This window comes from Gymnogyps californianus, chromosome 2 (assembly GCF_018139145.2).
Source record: "Gymnogyps californianus isolate 813 chromosome 2, ASM1813914v2, whole genome shotgun sequence".
NCBI classification, from domain to species: domain Eukaryota; kingdom Metazoa; phylum Chordata; class Aves; order Accipitriformes; family Cathartidae; genus Gymnogyps; species Gymnogyps californianus.
This window is the reverse complement of record NC_059472.1, coordinates 109843733-109863108: the sequence shown is the minus strand read 5'-3', so window position 1 is coordinate 109863108 and position 19376 is coordinate 109843733. Positions and strand designations below refer to the sequence as shown.

General features: G+C 41.6%; 1 protein-coding gene across 3 annotated transcripts in view; it reads left to right on the top strand.

The window, feature by feature from the left end:
• HECW1 (HECT, C2 and WW domain containing E3 ubiquitin protein ligase 1) overlaps positions 1-19376 on the top strand; it is a 300542-nt gene that overhangs the window by 219903 nt on the left and 61263 nt on the right. For all 3 annotated transcript variants that reach the window (XM_050891206.1, XM_050891205.1, XM_050891207.1), the window contains exons 7-11: positions 3167-3309; positions 5326-5426; positions 6704-8065; positions 11448-11549; positions 16894-17044. In XM_050891206.1, the coding sequence (XP_050747163.1) occupies positions 3167-3309; positions 5326-5426; positions 6704-8065; positions 11448-11549; positions 16894-17044 (1859 nt within the window). The remainder of the gene's footprint in view (positions 1-3166; positions 3310-5325; positions 5427-6703; positions 8066-11447; positions 11550-16893; positions 17045-19376) is intronic.

Below are 19376 nucleotides of genomic sequence, written 5' to 3'. Positions count from 1 at the left end.
TCACTTTTTATCTCTGCTGTGATCTTATAGCCTCCTTTTCTCGCCCCTCCTTATCGAGGCCTGGAGTTATCACAAGAACCTACATGTTTTCAAAAGTGATTGGTGATTTTTGAAAATTTTGAAAAATTTTGAAAATGCATTCATAAGTTTTTGAGTTCTCAAACCTAGATGTTTCACTGGGATCCATTTTTCAAAGGGCCAGAGGCCCGCATGTTCTGCAAACAAGGATTCCTTTGGGCTTTTCAGTGTGGATGGCCTGAGGCTGAGGCACTCGCAGTCAGGGATTGCCTTAGAAAAATCTTGCCCATTAAGGCTTAAACTAGATGAGAGCAACAGCAGGAGCAAGTGCTTAGATAACGGAAAACTGAGTTATGTAAAATTATCACTATTTTACAAGCTGTCGCCAAACCCATTTCACTGAGTTCACTTTTGATCTCAAACTGCAGTTGTTTCCAAATGGCAAAACCTTTGAGCTCTGCCACAGGACACTTCTGGTCTTAAAGGCTTAATTGTGTTTTCAAGGTGCTGCTGTTTTTATGCATCAGAACGTTCTCCTAGAAGAAGCATTTGGGAGTCAGAGCATTTGCTGTCAGAGTGGTTCCAAAGAATGTTTATCAATATGGTGATAGGCGCTTTGTATATATAAATATATATATATAATTGCTTTCCCTATGGGGAGATCCCAACATCTCCAGGTGCCCTAATGCTCCTATGCTTGGAAGCTGTACACATGGACTTCCTTGCTGCTACAACCTAAAATATCACCCTCCTTGTTCCTACCTCAGGTTTGCATGCACGCAGTCTCTAAAAGCTTATTGAAATATTACAAATAAAGATAGATGTTCTTAAAACCAGACTGACTGAGGTGGTGGTCTCATGTTTCAAAGCGCTAGAAGGCAGTCTCATGTATCCCCAAATGCAACATGGTTGGCAGGTAGTGAAATCAGAACACAATTTGATTTTACAAATTGTATGGAATATCCCGGCATTTGTATGTCCAAGAGGCACAGCTGTTTGAGGAAAAAAGGACATTTCCTTTGGTTAATTCCAACACACCTTGCTCCATGCATCCATACTCTCTGCTCAGGTGCCAATAATTACTCTGGAAAAATGTCAATGTGTTTCTTGTGCAAGGAAGGAACTGGCAGGCTTGGTTCCACCTGATATTATGGAAACAAATGTCCATGCAGATTCTGATTTGCTTCAGAGTTGTACCACAAGACAAAATATTAATAACATAGGAAGGTGCAGATCATTAACCTACGTTTTACTTTCCACTTATGAACAGATCAGTCTTTACCTGTGTGTGTGTGCATGCTTTACCCCACAGAGACTTTTTCACAATATGGGTGTCAACAGCATAATAATGGAGAATTCATTAAATGGCAAATTGCTGTATTTTACAATAACCTCATTCAGTTAAAAGTTAATTCCCACCTTCTGCTTTCCTTGTAAGTGTCATGAAGTGGCAGTTACCCAAGGTTTTTAGCAGGTGAAACAGTAATGGTAATACAACTTATTTTTAAAAGGCAACTTTCAATAAACATGGGGAACTAATGTTCTCTCCTTTGTTGGGTTTATCATCTTTGGTAACCTGTTGCAAAGATGTAGAAGAAAATGAGAAGAAAATAACACTTTAGCTGTTATTTGAATTGTATTTCTCTGATTATTTGCATTTGTGCAGGGCCTGATTAACAGAATATCCCACTCAACTGGTTTCACTTGAAGCTGTTCGAACTAAGCATTTCTGAAAATTAGATCATGATTCAACAGAGCAAGCAATTTAGGGCTTAACTCCAGGCCTCGATAACCCAGAGCATGATTCTGTTGTGAAGATTGTTTTTGGTGGCGGGAAAGCTAGAAAATCCTTTCATCCATCTCAATACTCAGTTACTACAGAAGTTGTCTTCCAGTTCAATACTGACCTTTCAGTTAGGTGAACAGCAGTCTTACAGTTTTCCTACTATTGCACACCACAGCAGAGATGTGCTTTTTTTGATTGATGATATTCTAGTAGTAGCAGATCTGTTTGGAAAAATGATTCAGTGACCTGTATCACCAGTTCCAAGTCTGTACTGAATTTAGCCAGTCTAGGAGCAAGCAAGGCCAAGTTATCTAATATATTTGATTTTCACTATTATTCCTAAATAGAGCTTTGGTTTCCCTGTGGGGGGAGATCCCAACATCTCCAGGTGCCCTAATGCTCCTATGCCTGGAAGCTGTACAGATGGACTTCCTTGCTGCTACAACCTAAAATATCACCCTCCTTGTTCCTACCTCACGTTTGCATGCACGCAGTCTCTAAAAGCTTATTGAAATATTACTTACAAATAAAGATAGATGTTCTTAAAACCAGATCGACTGAGGTGGTGGTCCCATGTTTCGAAGCGCTTGGCAACAACAACAGTTTTAGATGGTGCCATTCCTATCTTCCCCAGTATCGTTTGTTCTGGTAGCCTGTGCTGTGGCTTACCTTCTGTGGGACCGTGCTGTGAACCAGATCAGGATCCAGATAAACAAGATTTTCAGTTTTTCCTTTTTGAGTTGGGGCAGGGATTAGCAAGAAAGGGAGAGATTTCAAGATGTATCTGAAAACTGTGATCATGTGTCCTTCACCTCACTAGATACTTCTCAATTCCTGAGGTGTGTCTCAGCTGAAGTACCACAAATAGCCAGTCAAATGTAAAGAGGACTAATTTCACTTGGAGGGAAATGCTGACTAAACTCTTCAGGCTGCCAGTTCAGTTGTACTTACATGCAGCTATTTAGTTTTTAGAACTTGGGGGGGGGGGAACCTATAATCTGTGCAATTACATTTAGATCAATAATCATTGCTAGGGCAGAGTTCATTAGATTTCTGTAGGGGTACTGTCCTTACCATTGGCAAGCCTTGTTTAGGCTGGATGCTACCATGACATGAATAAATGAAATTTGTGCATTCTTCAGGCCTGATTCTGCAGCATTACACAGTCCATATAGGGTGCTTTCACCTGCCTGTTTTGAGGCCAAGCTCTTTTTATTTTGCAGGCCTATGCCTTGGGGTCTGAGGACTGTTTCTGTCCTGTGAAAAAGCCAGAGACTTACACAGGTCAATAAGCCACTAGCAACTGTGTGGTGTTGTGGCCCAGCCACCAGCTTCATGTTCTGTGCTCTTCCTTTATTGCAGCAATTCAGCTTTGTCTCCCTGCCCACGGATGTCCTGGAAATAGAAGTTAAAGACAAATTTGCGAAGAGCCGACCGATCATCAAGCGTTTCCTGGGAAAACTCTCTATGCCAGTTCAACGCCTCTTGGAAAGACATGCCATAGGGTAAATTTGCTGCTTATGCTACTTTCTGTTGTTTAATGAGCGTGTTGCTGTTTTGAAGTCCCTGGTGATATATCATTATAGTGATATAATGATGTTGAGTTATGAAACTGACAGTTGTCTGATGAATGATGTTGGTCTTAATTAGAATTTATAGGACTATGGGCCAGACAAAGAATTCTCCCTATAACCCTATTCATTGCATTTTGAAAAGTGAGAGCTGACATTTAGGAAAGAAAACTGTTTTGTGTATCATGGCTGCAAATCTGGAGAGTGCAATATTTTCAATTTGAATATTCTTTTAATGTTATCAACAGGCTGTTTTCATGTTTGAGGGAATTACCTATGGGCTAAAATCATACCAGATCTGTTCGTCCTCCCTTTAACTTCTGGACAGTAGAAATATTATTAAAAAAAAAAAGTGTGGCATGTTGTAACTAAATCTTTCTGACCCTACCCTGTTGCCAAGGAATAACCAGTTCACTTGAGCTCACCAGCCCTGCCCTGCTTCCCCTTTGCATGAAAGTCCTGGGAAGGTGTATGCTGCCAAAGTAACACAAACCAATTTGAGGAAGATGGATAGTATTCAAAGCCAAAAAGTTGGCTCTAAACTTGTAAGGTTCAGACCTTGAGGAGCAGGGAGAGAAAGAGTCATCTCCTGAGGAGAGCATATGCAACACAGTTTCCAAGAAGGAATTTCTGAAAATTGGGTCTTAATTCAGCAGAACAGCAGGAAGCTGAGCTTGTTGGAAGTGTTTTTGAACAGCTGGTTCAGAAACTGGCTGTGATATTGACAGCTGAATCTACCAGAAGGGACTAAGCTACCTCCCTGTTTCTCAAGTAGGGAAGATAGAGTAGCTTTTTAGAAACCAGATGGAAAAGAACAGCTTGGGGAAGGTAGAGCCCTATAACTGGTATCACTGGCTTCCCTCTGTATGAGAAGATTTCTCATCATCTTCTGATTATATCTTCCTATTTTACTTCCTTATTGTAAACACTGTCTATCTAAGGGTATACTTTGCCAAGAGCAGTACCTCCAACCTGCACCTAGACCTGGCTTAGTTTTAATACCATAGTGGCTTTTAAATCTCGGGCAAGCTCAATGAGAAGTATATACACAAGTTCAGAAAGATCATACCCAAATCCTGAGATTGTCTCATTTATATGAGTTTCTGATGCATGTGAAACTATCCTAGCAAATATATCGGGCCCAACTGGAAGTGAACTATGTTTCTTCAAAAGGTGTATAAATATTACTATTTAGTGAACCCTTTACACTCAAAAAATGCTTTGCAACATTGATTCAGCCTCATTTTGGGCAGCTGGGAAGTTAATCTCTTCTGTAGTTTCATTCTGTTCTGAGGGGTGGATGAAGTGTGGCAAAGGGAGGGACCTGCACAAGGACAGAATGGAGTCATTGATCAACCTTGTCAGGAAGGTGTTCTCCTGATATTTCAGCTTCATAGAGGTAAGAGGGGTGGAAAGAGATGAAGAGCAGTCATTCAGCCAGTTTGAAAAGAGAAGGTGGTAAGCGGGGACTGGCCTGTACAGGATTTTGAAAGAAAGGACAGGAAAGCTGAATTTTACGCAGATGACGAAGGGAAGGAAATACAGGAATGTGAGGTTCTACAGAAGGGTAGATATGATCAGATCAGCAGGGAAGTGAAGTCTTGTTACAATAGCTGAAGTGGGAGTTGTTTGCTTCCCATGTTGATATTTTCATACCCATACTGCAGAAGTTCCATTCACACCGTGTTCTCTCTCTCTCTCTACATATGTGCTTGTGTATCCCAGAAGCCTGTCTTATTCACTGATTCAGCTGTTCCATTGTAATTGAAGACATTGTCCTCTCCTTCTCTGCCATTTGTTCTCTCGTATGCAAGTCAACATGCCCTCATGGCTGGGTTCAATAGCCTTTGAAAACCATTATGTATTTTTGTAGAACACAGCAGCTTTATCTATGCACAGTAGACATTGGGTAGGTTATAGTCTATTGTGACGATATTTGTTTTCTTTCAGGGACAGGGTTGTGAGCTACACTCTGGGTCGCAGGCTTCCCACAGATCATGTCAGTGGCCAGCTGCAGTTCCGATTTGAGATAACTTCATCCATCCATCCAGGTAATTCTCAGTCTTAACCCATCATTTATCTAGATTTTTTTTTTTTTTTTTTTTTGCTTTGCGTTCTTTCTCCTCAGAAATCTGAATTCATTCCTGGCTGCTCTGGGACTTTAGGTACAGTCATGAGCAAAGGAAAGTGCATAAAGTCCCCCGTCACAGGATGCATCGTGAGTCACAACTTCTTCCCTGTTTCCCCTTAGCTTAGAGCTACTGGTGTCTCATATGCCTCTGTTCTCTGCTGCTTCAAATACTCTGCCACATCCCTGGGGGAGAAGAGGGTGGAAAACTAAAGTCTCATCTGCTTCTCTATCACCTGTCCTGGGGAAGTGCTAGATGGGGTGTTATTTGTAGAGTCATCTGCATTTGAGCACTTCATAAGTAAAAATGGAGAATGTAATAGTAGAGATTATTAGACACTTTCTCATTTTGATTATTTTTAATGAAAAAAGTAAAACAAAATAATTCAATGTTCCCCTCCTTCCCTCCCTTTTGGTTTGGTTTTGGTTCACATTCTCTTGTAGTTATTCGGAAGTCACTGTCATGAATGGTGTAAGTTTGAACCTTGGTTTTCATGTCAAATTCTCAATAGCGTTGCTCAGGGACTCTTTGCCTCTCTATGGTAGTACCCTCAGGTACACTTTGTCAAGGCAACAGCAGCTGCATTAGTGGTTGGAAATCATGACCGGTCCCTTGCTGGAAAACCCTGACTTCTGTCTTTTGACTATTTGGATGGTGTGAAAGAGCCCAGGTTGTCTGGCATCTGGGAGGAGGTGGTACAGATGAAGATCACATCAAAGGATGTTTTGGGGAAAGTTTTCGCCTTTCAGGGCTGTGAAAAACAGTTTTTGTAAGTTCTCTGTTGTGGAGTCCTATTAGCTTCAGCATGACAAGAAAAATGTCTTTAAAACCTCAGGGAAGACTTCCTTGTCATTCCCATGATATTCCCTCCAATGCCAGTTTGACTCAAAGAGGAGTTTCAAGAAGGTGTTACCTTCAGGTCATGGTGCAAGGAGGCACGCTGCATACAGATTACCACCATGAGTAAATGCCATGATTGTTAAATCCACTATAGAAAGTGGATTTAATGCAAATGTAATGCAAAAAAAAAAATCAGCATTTCTTGATAGTTGCTCAGTTGCCCACTCATTTCACACTATAATTTATGCTTTTAATTTTCTCAGATTGCTGTGGATGCCTGTGCCCCCACAGCCAAGCTTCTGGTTCAGTCAACACTTCTTGTTAAAGGAGTAAGTAATTTCTTTTCTTGTCTCATACAGATGATGAAGAGGTCTCCATTAGTGCAGATCCTGAGCCAGCTGACCTCCAGGAAAGCCCTGTGAACAACCCCACAGAGGAAAGCCTCGGTGAGCCTCCATGCATCAACACAGTGACCTCAGAAAGTACAGCTCCAGAACAGCTAAATGGATACAGTGTGAACAGTGTCGATAGCCCAGGGGCTGTCAAACCACCTGGGGAAGTCAACCAGAACAGCTTAAATGAAGAGCTAGCAGGAGATGGGGAGGTTGATGCGGTGCCAGCTCCTGAGCCCTTGGAATCCATCCCAGGAGAAGTGCTGCCTTCTTTGAGTGCTACGGACCTCACGGAGCAGCTGGCTCTGCTGGCTTGCATGTCTCGTCCTGAGACTGAAGTTAGGGAGAATAACAAAGTCAATTCTGGTACTCAGGGAGATGGTGGAGTCTTGACCAGCATAGAAACGTTAGATACTGATGAGGTGAGTGCAGATGTGCATGCTGGCAAGGACCTAGAGAAGAGTCAAGAAGAAGGGGCTTCAGCCCAGGAGGAGGAAGACAACAAGCTACAGCTGAGGACCACAGCAAAGAGGAAAAACAGGCCGTGCTCCCTGCCTGTGTCTGAACTTGAGACGGTCATAGCTTCAGCTTGCGGTGAGCCAGAGACCCCTCGCACGCACTACATACGGATCCACAACCTGCTCCACAGCCTGCCCTCAGCACAGATGAGCAGCGATGGGGAAGATGAGCAAGATGGTGGCAACGGTGGGGAGAATGATGAGGAGTCTACAGTCAAGGAGGCGTTGGAGAAGGTGGTCAGTGAGAGTGAAACGGTGGCAGCAGAGCCGCCTCTGGAAAACGAGGCTGAAGAGAACTTCAGCCAGAGCACGGTGCCTCCTGGGACCTTGGATGAGCAACTCTCTGACTTAAATGATGGGCTGTTGGATGGGGAACACCCCAGGACAGGAAGCGAGAGCGAGTCCAGCTCCAGGCCCAATGGTGACAACGAATGCGAGGCGTGCGACACCTCTTGCTACAGCCCCTCTTGCTACAGCACTTCCTGCTACAGTACCTCCTGCTACAGCACTTCTTGCTACAGCACCTCCTGTTATGACAGTAACAATCGCTTCTCCAGCCACACCCGCTTCTCCTCCGTCGACAGTGCAAAGATTTCTGAGAGCACGGTCTTTTCCTCACAGGATGATGAGGAGGAGGAGAACAGTGCTTTTGAGTCAGTGCCAGATTCAGTACAGAGCCCTGAGCTGGACAGGGAGCAAGTGGATGGCTCCTCCCAGTGGCCAGATGAACTAGTAGCTCATGGTGGGAATCCACAAAGAGCCACAGAGGGTCTAGACACCCCAATAGCAGGTCCAAGCAGCAGAAGAGAAGGTTAGATCCTGAGAATCGATGCGCTGAGCAACCCCGATTATCTGGATGTCACAGAAGGCATCAGATAATCGAGGTTTCAGATAGCTCACGGTTTATTTTGCACAAATTTTGGGGGCTGTGAGCTGGGCTAGATATCAGGGAGGGTTGGATAATTGAGCCTGTCCTTAAAAATCCCAGCAAAACCAAATAAATCAGATGGGGATCTATATGTATGGATTCCTGTAGAGATATGTGCATCATTATAAAATCAAGATTAGCTACTGTAGTTATGTGGCGGATCAGCATTATTACATCCACCGACTCATTCCTTGTTTCCTGGGATTGTTCCATTTTACATATCTGATGTGCTGCCATGTCTCTGATAGTCAGTGAGAGGACCAGCTTGTGCTTGTCAAAGGGCAGATATGCTGATATACACCAGCTAAAGATCTGGACCAGTTTCTGTATATGATTAGTAGCCATGCACAGCCATAAGCATGGAGAAATGCAAATATTTGTCTCTTATGAACCCAGTTTTCTAGCATCATTTGTTCCAATTCCCCAAGTATCAAATGAATCTACCTCAGATTTCTCAGATTATAGGGTGACTCAACAGAGATTTTTTTTTTCTTAGATACTTTGAAAATTGAACTATATTGAACAAAACTCTTATCTCCTTATCCTTCTCTAGAGATAAAACATGCTTAAGAAAGTAATTTTTTGTCTTTGTAATTTAGGTACTGTTTTTCCCAATCCCTCCAAACCGTTACATTAAATTCCTCCCTTTGGTAACTCATTTTATGTCATATGGAGTTACATGAAGGGTGGGTTTGATCACTCATCTTTTCTTCAGCTAGTATATAGTTTTTCTCCAGCTGAAGAAGTAAAGGCCTCAGCAGCAGCTAAGGAGTATGCAGCAAGGTCAAGAGGTAGTCTGCATTCCAAATCCTGAGTCATCTGTCTCCCACTATAAGTGACACCAAAAGGATTACATATTTGGTGATGGGAAACTCCAACTAAAGCATCCTTCTACCTTTTTCTTCTCTGTTCCCAATTTATTTACCCCCACCTTCCACTGCCACAGACCCTACCCCAGCAGAAAGAAAGGCGTAAGGGTGGCCTTACACGCTGGACTGTGTAAAGACTTTGTAGACAGCTGGGCCTAGGCAATTATTTGCTCTGCAGAGCAGAATCTAGCCTAAAGAATTAAATTCTCAGAAGTACACAGAGGTATAGAAACCCAGTTTTCTTCCTTGCAGGTGAGGGTCTTTGCGTGTGGACAGCATTTATGTGCAAGTATACCTAAGGGGGCACAAGCGTGTGTGTGTGTGAGACCATGCTTACAGATTTGATGGTCATTTTGGACTGTGTGTACTTTTGAGAGGGGATGTGGGGGGAGAGGGTGTCTTCCGCATATGGATTCAGTACAGCTCCAAGACTGTGCCCCTTGAGCCTGTATAAAGGGCACTGCAGTGTTCATGGTGGCTTTGCTTTGATTAGCTGAGAGAGTATGTCTGAAGGGCAGCTCAGCTCTTAGCACTCTTTGGATATCACTGGGGGTGCTTCAGTAAATGTGCACGCTGCTTCATGACTTGGGAGCTGTTACAAATACAGTAGATGTGGTCACCTCCATCCACTCCAGTTGACTGATACTACCATGCTTCTGCTGGCTTGGCGTAACTATCTTGACTAGGGGAGAGTCAATTATGGTGAGGTAAGTAAAGAAACATAGATGGATGATCTGGTAGTTGGTGCTACAACACCTGTAGTAACAGCACAGTTTTTAAGGCTGTGAGAGATGGACTTGCAGCACTGAGTAATAACTTACATAACTCTGCTGTCTGTTCAAAACATGCAGCAGATGCAACTGTGAGATACGCCTATACACAAGTGGTTTAATGAAGACATTTAACAGGCCATACGGTATCATCAGAGCACCTAGAAGAGGGAGTATTTTTGTCTAAGCGATTTTTCTCACTTCTGGATGGTGTGAGATTTTCTTACAGTTTTATACAAAATTGGCTTCTTCCTTCTAGCTGTTGGTTGTTTAAAGAAAAAACATATTTTTTGGTAAATGTTTTTTTACATTTGATAGCTATATGGTTGGGTTTTTTACAAAATGTTCACTCTTAGGCTATTAAGATTCTGACATTAAAGACAGCTAAATCAGCCAGCACACAGTGTATTTGGCTTAGCTGAATGATTCTGGTGGTGTTGGAAATGCTAAATATATTTTTTTTTCTCTAAGCTGCATCTTTCTGATGCATGTAAGTGTTGTATTTATGCAATTCAGATTGTATCTATATTAACAGGCCCACCTGGAGCTGGAGGTTATAGTGAAAAACTGTTACCACACAATATGAAAATGTGTCCGTTAGTAGGCTAAATCATCCTGGTTTCTAAGATTTTAAGGACAGACCAAGAAGGAATCTTAATTCTAGAACCCGTGAAGTTTTAATGTGCAGGTTCCTTATTCTCACAGTTAAGTCTAAGATAAGGAATGCTTTTTCATCCCTACTATAACTTCTTAGTTTCTTAAAGGATTCTATAAACATTGACTGGATCTTAAGTTACTTGTTCCTTTCAACAGAACTTGAGTTTGGACATTTGCTTAGGTTTCATTTATTTCATATTTGGATATATGGACTTGTATACAATGTTAGTGTTTAGAAAGTTCCTCTGCACTGTCTACTGTGTCTCTCTCTCTCTCCTTCTTTTCCTCTTCTATATCTCAGGTCTTCCTTCTTTATCTCAGATCCTGACTATGTCTCACTATCTTTTGTCCTCCTCTTCTACCACCTATCTCCTACCTGTTTCTGGTCCTTCTCTCATTCTCCCTCCTTCCACCCAAGATGGACTCTTTGCGTTTTGAAAAATACCTATAGAAGGGGATGATCTTCTGCTTTGCGGGGACTGCAAAATCCTGCCATTCCAGTCCACTTATACAGCTATTGATCTTTTGGTAAAGCAGAGAAAGATCCAAGGCAGCTTTTAGCCTCATATTCCACTGATGGGATAAATTAAAAGTTGGAACTAGGATTTTGCATGTTCCTGCCAATTTCTGCAGAAGCTTGAGTTTGGTTTTACATGCACAGTATTTCTCAGAGATCAAGCCTGATTCTTCTCTCGCTTACACTTGTGTGTCTATGAGTCCAGAATCTGGCCCATAATAGTTTAGCATTGACTCAAACCTGAGATCAGAGCCTTGACTGCATTATTTTAATAATTCTTTGGCATATGAGTTGTTACTAAAATAGTGCCTGAAAATAGGAATAACCAGAGCTGCTAGTATGCCAGGCTAACCTATTTAAAAAATGATCACTTGTTTTACAGTAGCACATTTTTTGAACCACATTGTGAAAACAGTGAATGACTCTCAATGTCTTGAATATCTTGTCCGTAGGTGATTGTCCTTTACTCCATAATTCTCAGCCAGTCAGCCAGCTTCCTTCTCTGAGGCCTGACCATCATCACTACCCAACTATCGATGAGCCTCTTCCACCAAGTAAGCTTTAGTTTTTTAATTTATTGCATTTTTCAGCTTTTCCTGTTAACTCAAACAGTGTAGAGGTCAGTATGTCTTTCTAAATAACCCCATCTGTTCTGTATATATGTTCTCCAGAAGCCAGGCAATATGCCCTTTTGTTTCCTTTACTTGATCCTGACTTCAAGTGTTGTCATGTTATTTTGGACAAGCTCCATAGCCTCCCTCTGCCTTGGTCCGTCTTCTTCCTTAGCTACCATGAAATGAAAATAATAATATTTCCCTGTTTCCAGTCAGTGTGTTTAGACTCGAATGAGTGGGTATCTGTCAGGTGTTCTGGAAGCCTTACTATAAAGCTTTCTGGGTGGTGTATCAGCAAAGTACTCTGATTTTTCTGTAATGTTTGTCTCCAGGTTTTCCATAACCAACTTCAAAGGTGGTTTGGGATGGCAGTCCCTGTGGTCTGTCAGCTCTGCTTGCAGGTCCAGCAAGAACACTTTGACAGTCAGGATGCTCCTGGGACAGTCAGGTCCAAATCTGAGCAAAACCAGCAGAAGCTGGGAAAAGGCAGCTCACGTAGAGTGGTCTTGTACCATTTTTGTATTCGATAATCAGTGAATTTTACGTTCGTTATGGACTCTAATGGTGTCTGCAGTCACGTTGGATAAAAATGAGAGGGTCTTAAGTAACGTGACCAATTAGCAGGCTGATAACAGGGGATTTTTACCACCGAATCAACTCGATGTTTTCACTTGTCTCTGTAGCCTTTCCCTTGTGTATTTCTGGAGGATTACCCCGCTTTTTGCATTGGCATTAAGTGCCCAGCAGAGCGCACTCTATGTCCTGCAACGTGCTACTGATCACCTTTCAACTTCAGCACATGATTTAACAACCTAAAATGTGCACTGCCTCAGAAAAACAACCAAGCGTATAAACAAAGCACTCTATTTTCTTCAAAGCCCAAGAAGGGAACACACTTATTTGGCCTATGGTGCCCTTGACAAATAATTTCTTATTTACCAACCATGCTGTCAGTATTCCCTAAGCTGAAAATAGCCCCGATGCTGGCGTCAGCTGCACAGTAGCATGAATGATTCAAATGCCTTTAGCCCAATGAAGTCTTAGTAGAGTCCCACTGTGGCTTGCCAGTGAATGATGAAATGGGAATGGTTACCTCTGTAACAGGCAAATATTTCTCTTCCACTCTTACCTCAACACTTTGTGAGTAGGGTCCATTCCACATGAGATGACTTAATGATACGACACTGACATCAGCTCAGGTAAACAAAATGTACTGTGAATCTGTTCCATATTCTTCCATCACCAATTTAATACATTTTTCCTCTTTCTTATAATTATCCTCAAAAGGCAAGTATTTCTACCATTGGTTTTCACAAGTGCTGTCACAACAGGGTTTAAGGACATGAAATGCAATGTGTGATGATACAGTACAGAAGTGATATCCCTTTGTAGGATTTTATTTTAGCATTTGCATATAACATCATTTTACAAGAAAGGCTGACACTGTGGGCTTAAATATAGTGACCTTAATAGGAATAGACTGTACTAAGTTAATTTTGGGGGCAAAAAAGTTGAATTGGATAATACCACCTTAGGAAGCCTGTTTCCAAAAACTCTCCATGAAATTTTAAGGTAATTTCAAAATGAAAACTGTAGCCTTAATCTAGAAATGTTTCTTCTAGCGTTCAGTAGCACTATCTCAGTGCCTTTAATGCCTCTTAATCGTAGATAAATAGTTCCTCAATCATGTGAAAGGAAGAAACTTTATATTTTAAACCTGAGTTATATGATCAAACCTGGCTTCTCACATGCAGCATTAGCTTTCATCCATAAGCAGAGTTGAAGATAATTGGCCAGTGCTGCAAGTTCAGCATTGACTGGTTTTACTTCGGTCATGGAGAATCTTCTGGACAGTCTTCTTTCTCTTTTGAATAGTTTTCTGAATAACTTTGTTTCATCATAACCCCACGACAGTTGCTCTCAGGGAGGTAATTTAATTTCAGACAGTTTTATTTAGGAAAGTAAGATAGAACAGATTCATTATTTATGTAGGAATGTAATATGACCAGTCTGAATGTTAAGGCCTATACGAGATTGACAGAAGATTTTCAGAGTTTGTATGGCCTCATGACAGCATTGATAGTCACCCCTTATTATGCATGTGTTTGCTAGTACTGCTGGAAACCCTACAGAACTGAAGCCAAGAAAAATACATGTGCCCAGTTCAGAGCTGCTCTTTACGGAAGGTGTGGCTGAGCTTGGAAAGGGAAAGGCAGCGTATTTACTTTGCCCCGCCAGGATTATGGTCCTGCCAGAAAAAGTTGCGTCTTCTGGTATAAATCAGAGCAGTTTCAGAGGCTGCTGTGAAATATGACTTGGCTGATGGAGGGGGACTTGCTGGAGAACAGAACCAGTACTGTCCCGTCCCCAGCCTGTGCTCCAGCATGCTTTTACTGTGAAGGTTAGATGGAGGTTAGTCTCTGTTGTAGTCACAGTCTTATTTTGCCTGAAAAACTAACAAAAGCCCCTGAGGAGATTTGGCTGCTTCCTGGATCACCTATGCCCCTGAAGTAGCATGAAGGGACTTGAGCACAGCTCAGAAGCAGAGTTCTGTCTGTCAGTTCACCTGTCAGCCTGTTCGTCTCTGTGCAGGTATCCATCCATCTGTCTACAAATCTGGTATCATGCAGCTTCAGTGACTTGTGTGACTTACAGGTTGTCTTGTGGGAAGGCAGAAAGTGCACCTGCCACCTGTGTACAACAAAAGTATTGACATCTGACAGCCTTCCCAGGTGACCACAAGAAGTTATTCAGCTGATTAGAAATGCTGTTGCAAGGAGCAGTGCTGCTGCAGGTTTCTCAAAAGCCATGTGACATACAGTTCCTAATATTTTAGCATGCCAATGCAAGTGTCAGCCCATGGTTTCAGGTGTATATACCCATAAAGCAATGAATAAAGCAGTGCTCACAGATAGATGTAGTTCATGTCTGTGCATACTGCTGCTGGATGTCTGATACATCCAACAGAGAGCCTTCCTGAAGTTGTAATCCAGTCTGCATGATCCTGACCTGATGTTTTCACTATGACCTCCAAGCTCTGGACAAGTTTCGTTGCTCCTAGATTTCTAAGTATTATGCTTAGGAGCTTAGGAACTCTGAGTTGCATTTAATTAGAGAGACACTGCAACATAGGCTCTAGAGCTGGTAGTGCACAGGGCTGGATTATGAGAAGCCCTTGTTTGACTGTGTGATTGGGTAGTATTATTTTTACTAAGTGTCCATCAGCAGGCTTCAGACCATTATGACAAGTTGGTGTCTTCTGTAGGCTGCCTAGAGTGTGGAACTACAGCATGGCCTACAAAGCTTCTAATTATCCATCAATCTTTATTGTTCGCAACTTGTTACTTGCATACTACAATAGTGTGGGGTGAGGGCTAGGATTTGTCCTTTGCCAGACAACAGCAAGGAAAACGAAGATCTTCGTGATGTTAAGGTACATCATGTCACCTTTGATCTGGCCAAGATTATTTCCTTGAAGATATTGCAGATAATGCATAGCTCCAGAAGGACCATTCCCCACCCACGGTGGTACACCTGCCACCAGTGACAGCGTGCTCAGCAAGGCTGTGGCCTTCGGTCTGCCTTATGTGTCAGTCTGATTTCCTTCAGTGTGCATCTGTTGTACTTGATGTGCTGTTTTTCACTGTCTTGTGTTTTAGACATTGTTTTCACAAAACTGAGATCTTGTTCTTGAAGCAGCTACAACATCCTTGGGAAACTTTACCTGGTGAGAGGAAGAGAGAGTCCTCACCTTAAAATTATATAATGATGTTCACAGTGAGAGACACTGTGTATGTACCTGTGGTGTGACTATAGGTTTTGCATCTATAAGGACCTGAGGTACTTACAGTCAGCTTTGAAAGAAATAATGCATGTGCATACAGCTCTTGTTGTTTTGGAGTCTTACAGAAAATTCCTCCAAGGACTCCCAGTGCCCATCTTTTAAGGTTTGTGGGATTAACATGTCAGGGGCAGCCAGCCATAGACTTCAGACAGCCTACACTTGGCTGGGACCAGTCCAGGTATGGGAACTGAGTTTAGCCAGGGCCAGCATTCAGGGGATGGGAACTGGTCATGAAGGATAGGTTTCCAGATACAGCAGGGAGAGGTACAACTTCAATCCTACTCTTAGAGAACAGGAGATAAAATACATAAAGTATAAAATCCAGCTGATCCTGAATTTGATCGTAGAAAACCATAGAAGATAGGAGTGGACTCATCAGGGAGGAGGGCATCGTAGTAAGAATATGGGAATAAGAGGAAGTGTTTGCCCCCAAAGCTAATCACCATGTGTGCATTTGTGTGTGAACGTGAGTGAGGTTTTTATGTAAACATGTGTAGAAGGTATGTGCATATATTTACATAGATATGTCATCAGCTGATGGATCATGTAGAAATATGAAGCTAGCAAGTCTAATTTATATCACTACTCCGTACATTCCAACCAATTTGATATGTGGCTTTGCTAGCTAACTCACTTCTGAATTTCTCCGGTTCCAAACACTTTTTTTTATCAACATTACCATTTTTTACAAGCCATCATATACCAAATAACTTTTAATTTTCAATCATGGGACAACATAAACATTAGCAGGAAACATTAATGATGGAAGGCTCGATATTATGCTGCAAACTTTTGGTCTAGTTGGTATTCATCAGAGAAATAGATTTATGATACTCCTCTGTTTAGAGAGATTTCTAAGGATATGTCCAACCAGGCTGTGATCAGTTTCCAGGGGAGCCTTTAATTGCTGTAAGGTATCCTTTGAAGGCACTTTATAAAAAAGGGAGAAATGAAACATGTTTGTTTTGAAACATAACAAAAAAGAAAACATGGGATTTGCCATATTAGCTACGATGTAATCCTTTTCTAGTAAGGGTTGGTTCTATGTGGCTACCCTAATCTGCAATGAATCCAGCCAACTAGTATTACTAATTGTAAAATTATCCAGCCCTTTAAAAAATGTAGCTACTATGTCACTTGTTTTTCATAGTCTATCGTAGTGAATTCCAGAGGCTACCTATGTGTTGTGTGTGAAATGTTTATGTATATACTGCATATACATATAGACAAGCACATAGTATATATACACATTTGAATGTATACTTTGAATATATACACATAATATATATTGCACGCATGTAGACTATATATATAGTATCTCTTGTGTGTATATACCCTGTCTGTGTATATGTATGTGTGTGTATATGTATCTCCCACATCTAGGTTTTCTGGAAGGCATCACACTGACAGCATCACCCCTTCCTTTTTTTCCAACCCTAGATTGGGAAGCTCGGATAGACAGCCACGGGAGGGTATTCTACGTTGATCATGTCAACCGAACCACCACGTGGCAGCGCCCCACAGCCGCAGCGACGCCAGATGGGATCCACAGGTCTGGCTCCATCCAGCAAATGGAGCAGCTGAACCGGCGGTGAGCATTTGCACCTATATTCCCTTGATATCTGCACTCCCCTTTTTTTACACTGCCCCAGTAGCTTCCTTCCTTCCCCAGTGCATCGCATGGGCTCCCTAAGGATTTATCTGTCCTCCTTGTCCAAGTTCAACGTACATGTTCTTGTCCCCACTGCCGATCTCTTTCAGCCTGCTGGTGTGCCTGCTGCGGGTGTCCGGTACCCAAACTTGCCCACATGAGAAGTGCTGTTGAGTGAAAGATGTTGCAAAACATTTCAAACAGCAAGAGGAGGCTTTTGGAAAACTTTCTTGAAATGACTCCCAGAAGAGAAGGGAGTGTTCTTCTAAAAGATGGGGTCATTTTTGCTATTTAACTGTAAGAGTGGTATCGATGGGTCAGCATCTAGTGCTATGCTGCAGAGGTTTCTGAGCTGACTGTTATTGAAATACTGTTGCCATATCAGTGTGGCATTTCTACTCAAGCTAATTAGGCCTGTTGAAAGGTCTGTCTCCTTTTCCAGGGCAGAGCACTGCTCTAATAGGACTGTACACATTTCTAGACAAAGACAGATCTGCTTAGTGTTGCATTGGGCCCCGTAAATCTCTCAGTTCATTCTGAGCTGGCTGAGATATCTCTTAACATGGTGTATATTTTCCCTTTGTTTGACTAGTCCACACATAGATTGGTTTATCATTTCCTTCTCATGCTTGCTTTTCAGACTGAATTTAAGAGGAAAGAGAAAAAATACACAGTTGGTCAAAAGTCTTCCTTTTTTACTTCAGAAAAGGGTTTTTTTTAATTCCCTGCTTACTGTAATGATATGGTTTCTAGAAAAAGACAAGAAAACTGAAATTATATTCTAATTATAGCATGTAAAATGCCACAAAAGTTTTTTGGTCTCTTTTTCTGTGCTAAGAGAAAGATCTGCAGCTTAGAGAAGGATGCAGAGTTTCAAAGTACTCTTTTTCAGAGTGCAGAATAGTTTGGGAGTTACTGTGTGTAAGGAGAACTGGGCCCTGAATGACAACAACTAGAAAGTTAATCTAATTTATGGAGAGCAAACCAACCTTCTTAAAGTGCTTGTTTTGCAACTTAAGTTGAAACCATCAACACTCTCTGGAAGAATTTCTCCTTTTTTTCACCAAAATTAATTATTTTGGATAGCATTTCATAACACACGTTATGTCTTGCAGAAGTGAAAGAACCTGCTGAATATTTGTTTTCATTATAGCTTTCCTCAGAATGTGTCAAGCTAACGTGTTAATATTTAAAAAAAAAAAAAACCTAAAGAAAGTGAATGTTTAATGTAGATCCTTTCAAGGGATTTACATGATTTCTCTGCCATTTAGCATTTGTCTTTGAGGGATTTGGGCCGTGTCAAAGCTCAGACTATTTGGCTGCTGCTTAAGCAAGTTATCTGCCGCAGAAAGCACTGTTGTGGACATACATCAGCTTTTTGTTTTTGAGGTTGAACTCATCTAAGTGCAGCACAACCAGGAAAAGAATAAGTGCTTATGAGAGTCTGCGTAGGAATTTACCATTCTGTTAGTGCAGGTTAATCGTTAAACCAGCTATCTCAGCAGAAGCTGAAGGGTAGACATTGTCTTTGTGACCTCCTTGCTTCAAACTTCATTATTCCATGTTTTCATGTAGGCCGCCTGGCTTTCTTGGTTATGACTTGATTATCACTGGTTTGGGTTGGGAATTGACAGTTAATAGGACTGACATTCTTTGACTCTCTCTTTTTTTAGTATTCACATATGCAATTACAAAGTGAGAAGTATAGAGGGTTTCAGCAGTGGCATATCTCTCATTGGAGACTAAGCACTTTGCAACTTATTAAACATGAACTGTCATGGCTTCTTGGGACAGAGGAAAAGCTGATGATTCTCTACTCTCTGCCAGAGAGCTCTATTGATTTGAGGAGTTGAATATGGAGGTCTCCTATTCTTCCCAAGTTTGGGAACATTTCCTAAGATTCTAGTAAAAGAGATTCATACTGAGCGTTTGTCCAGTGGCAAGTCATTTCTGTATTTTCAACCTGGCTGTTATAATTTTTAAAATTATTGTTGTCCTAAAGCTAATTTCAAATATTTCATGTCTCCAGATTTCAGGATTGTGAGGAAAACCACTTTTCACAAATCGTTATTATCAGTACTGTGGAGGATCGGGCTTTGTTTTAAGCACTCATTTTAGAAATACTGTTTTGTTGTATTTCAGACTTTGTTATTTGAAGTGTTCTTCAGCAAACACACCTGAGAATCATTTTAGGTGAGGCAACAGCAAACGTAGACCTTGCTGATAGAATTAGCAGCAGCTTGAACTTTTGCTCTAACCTCAAACAAAATTT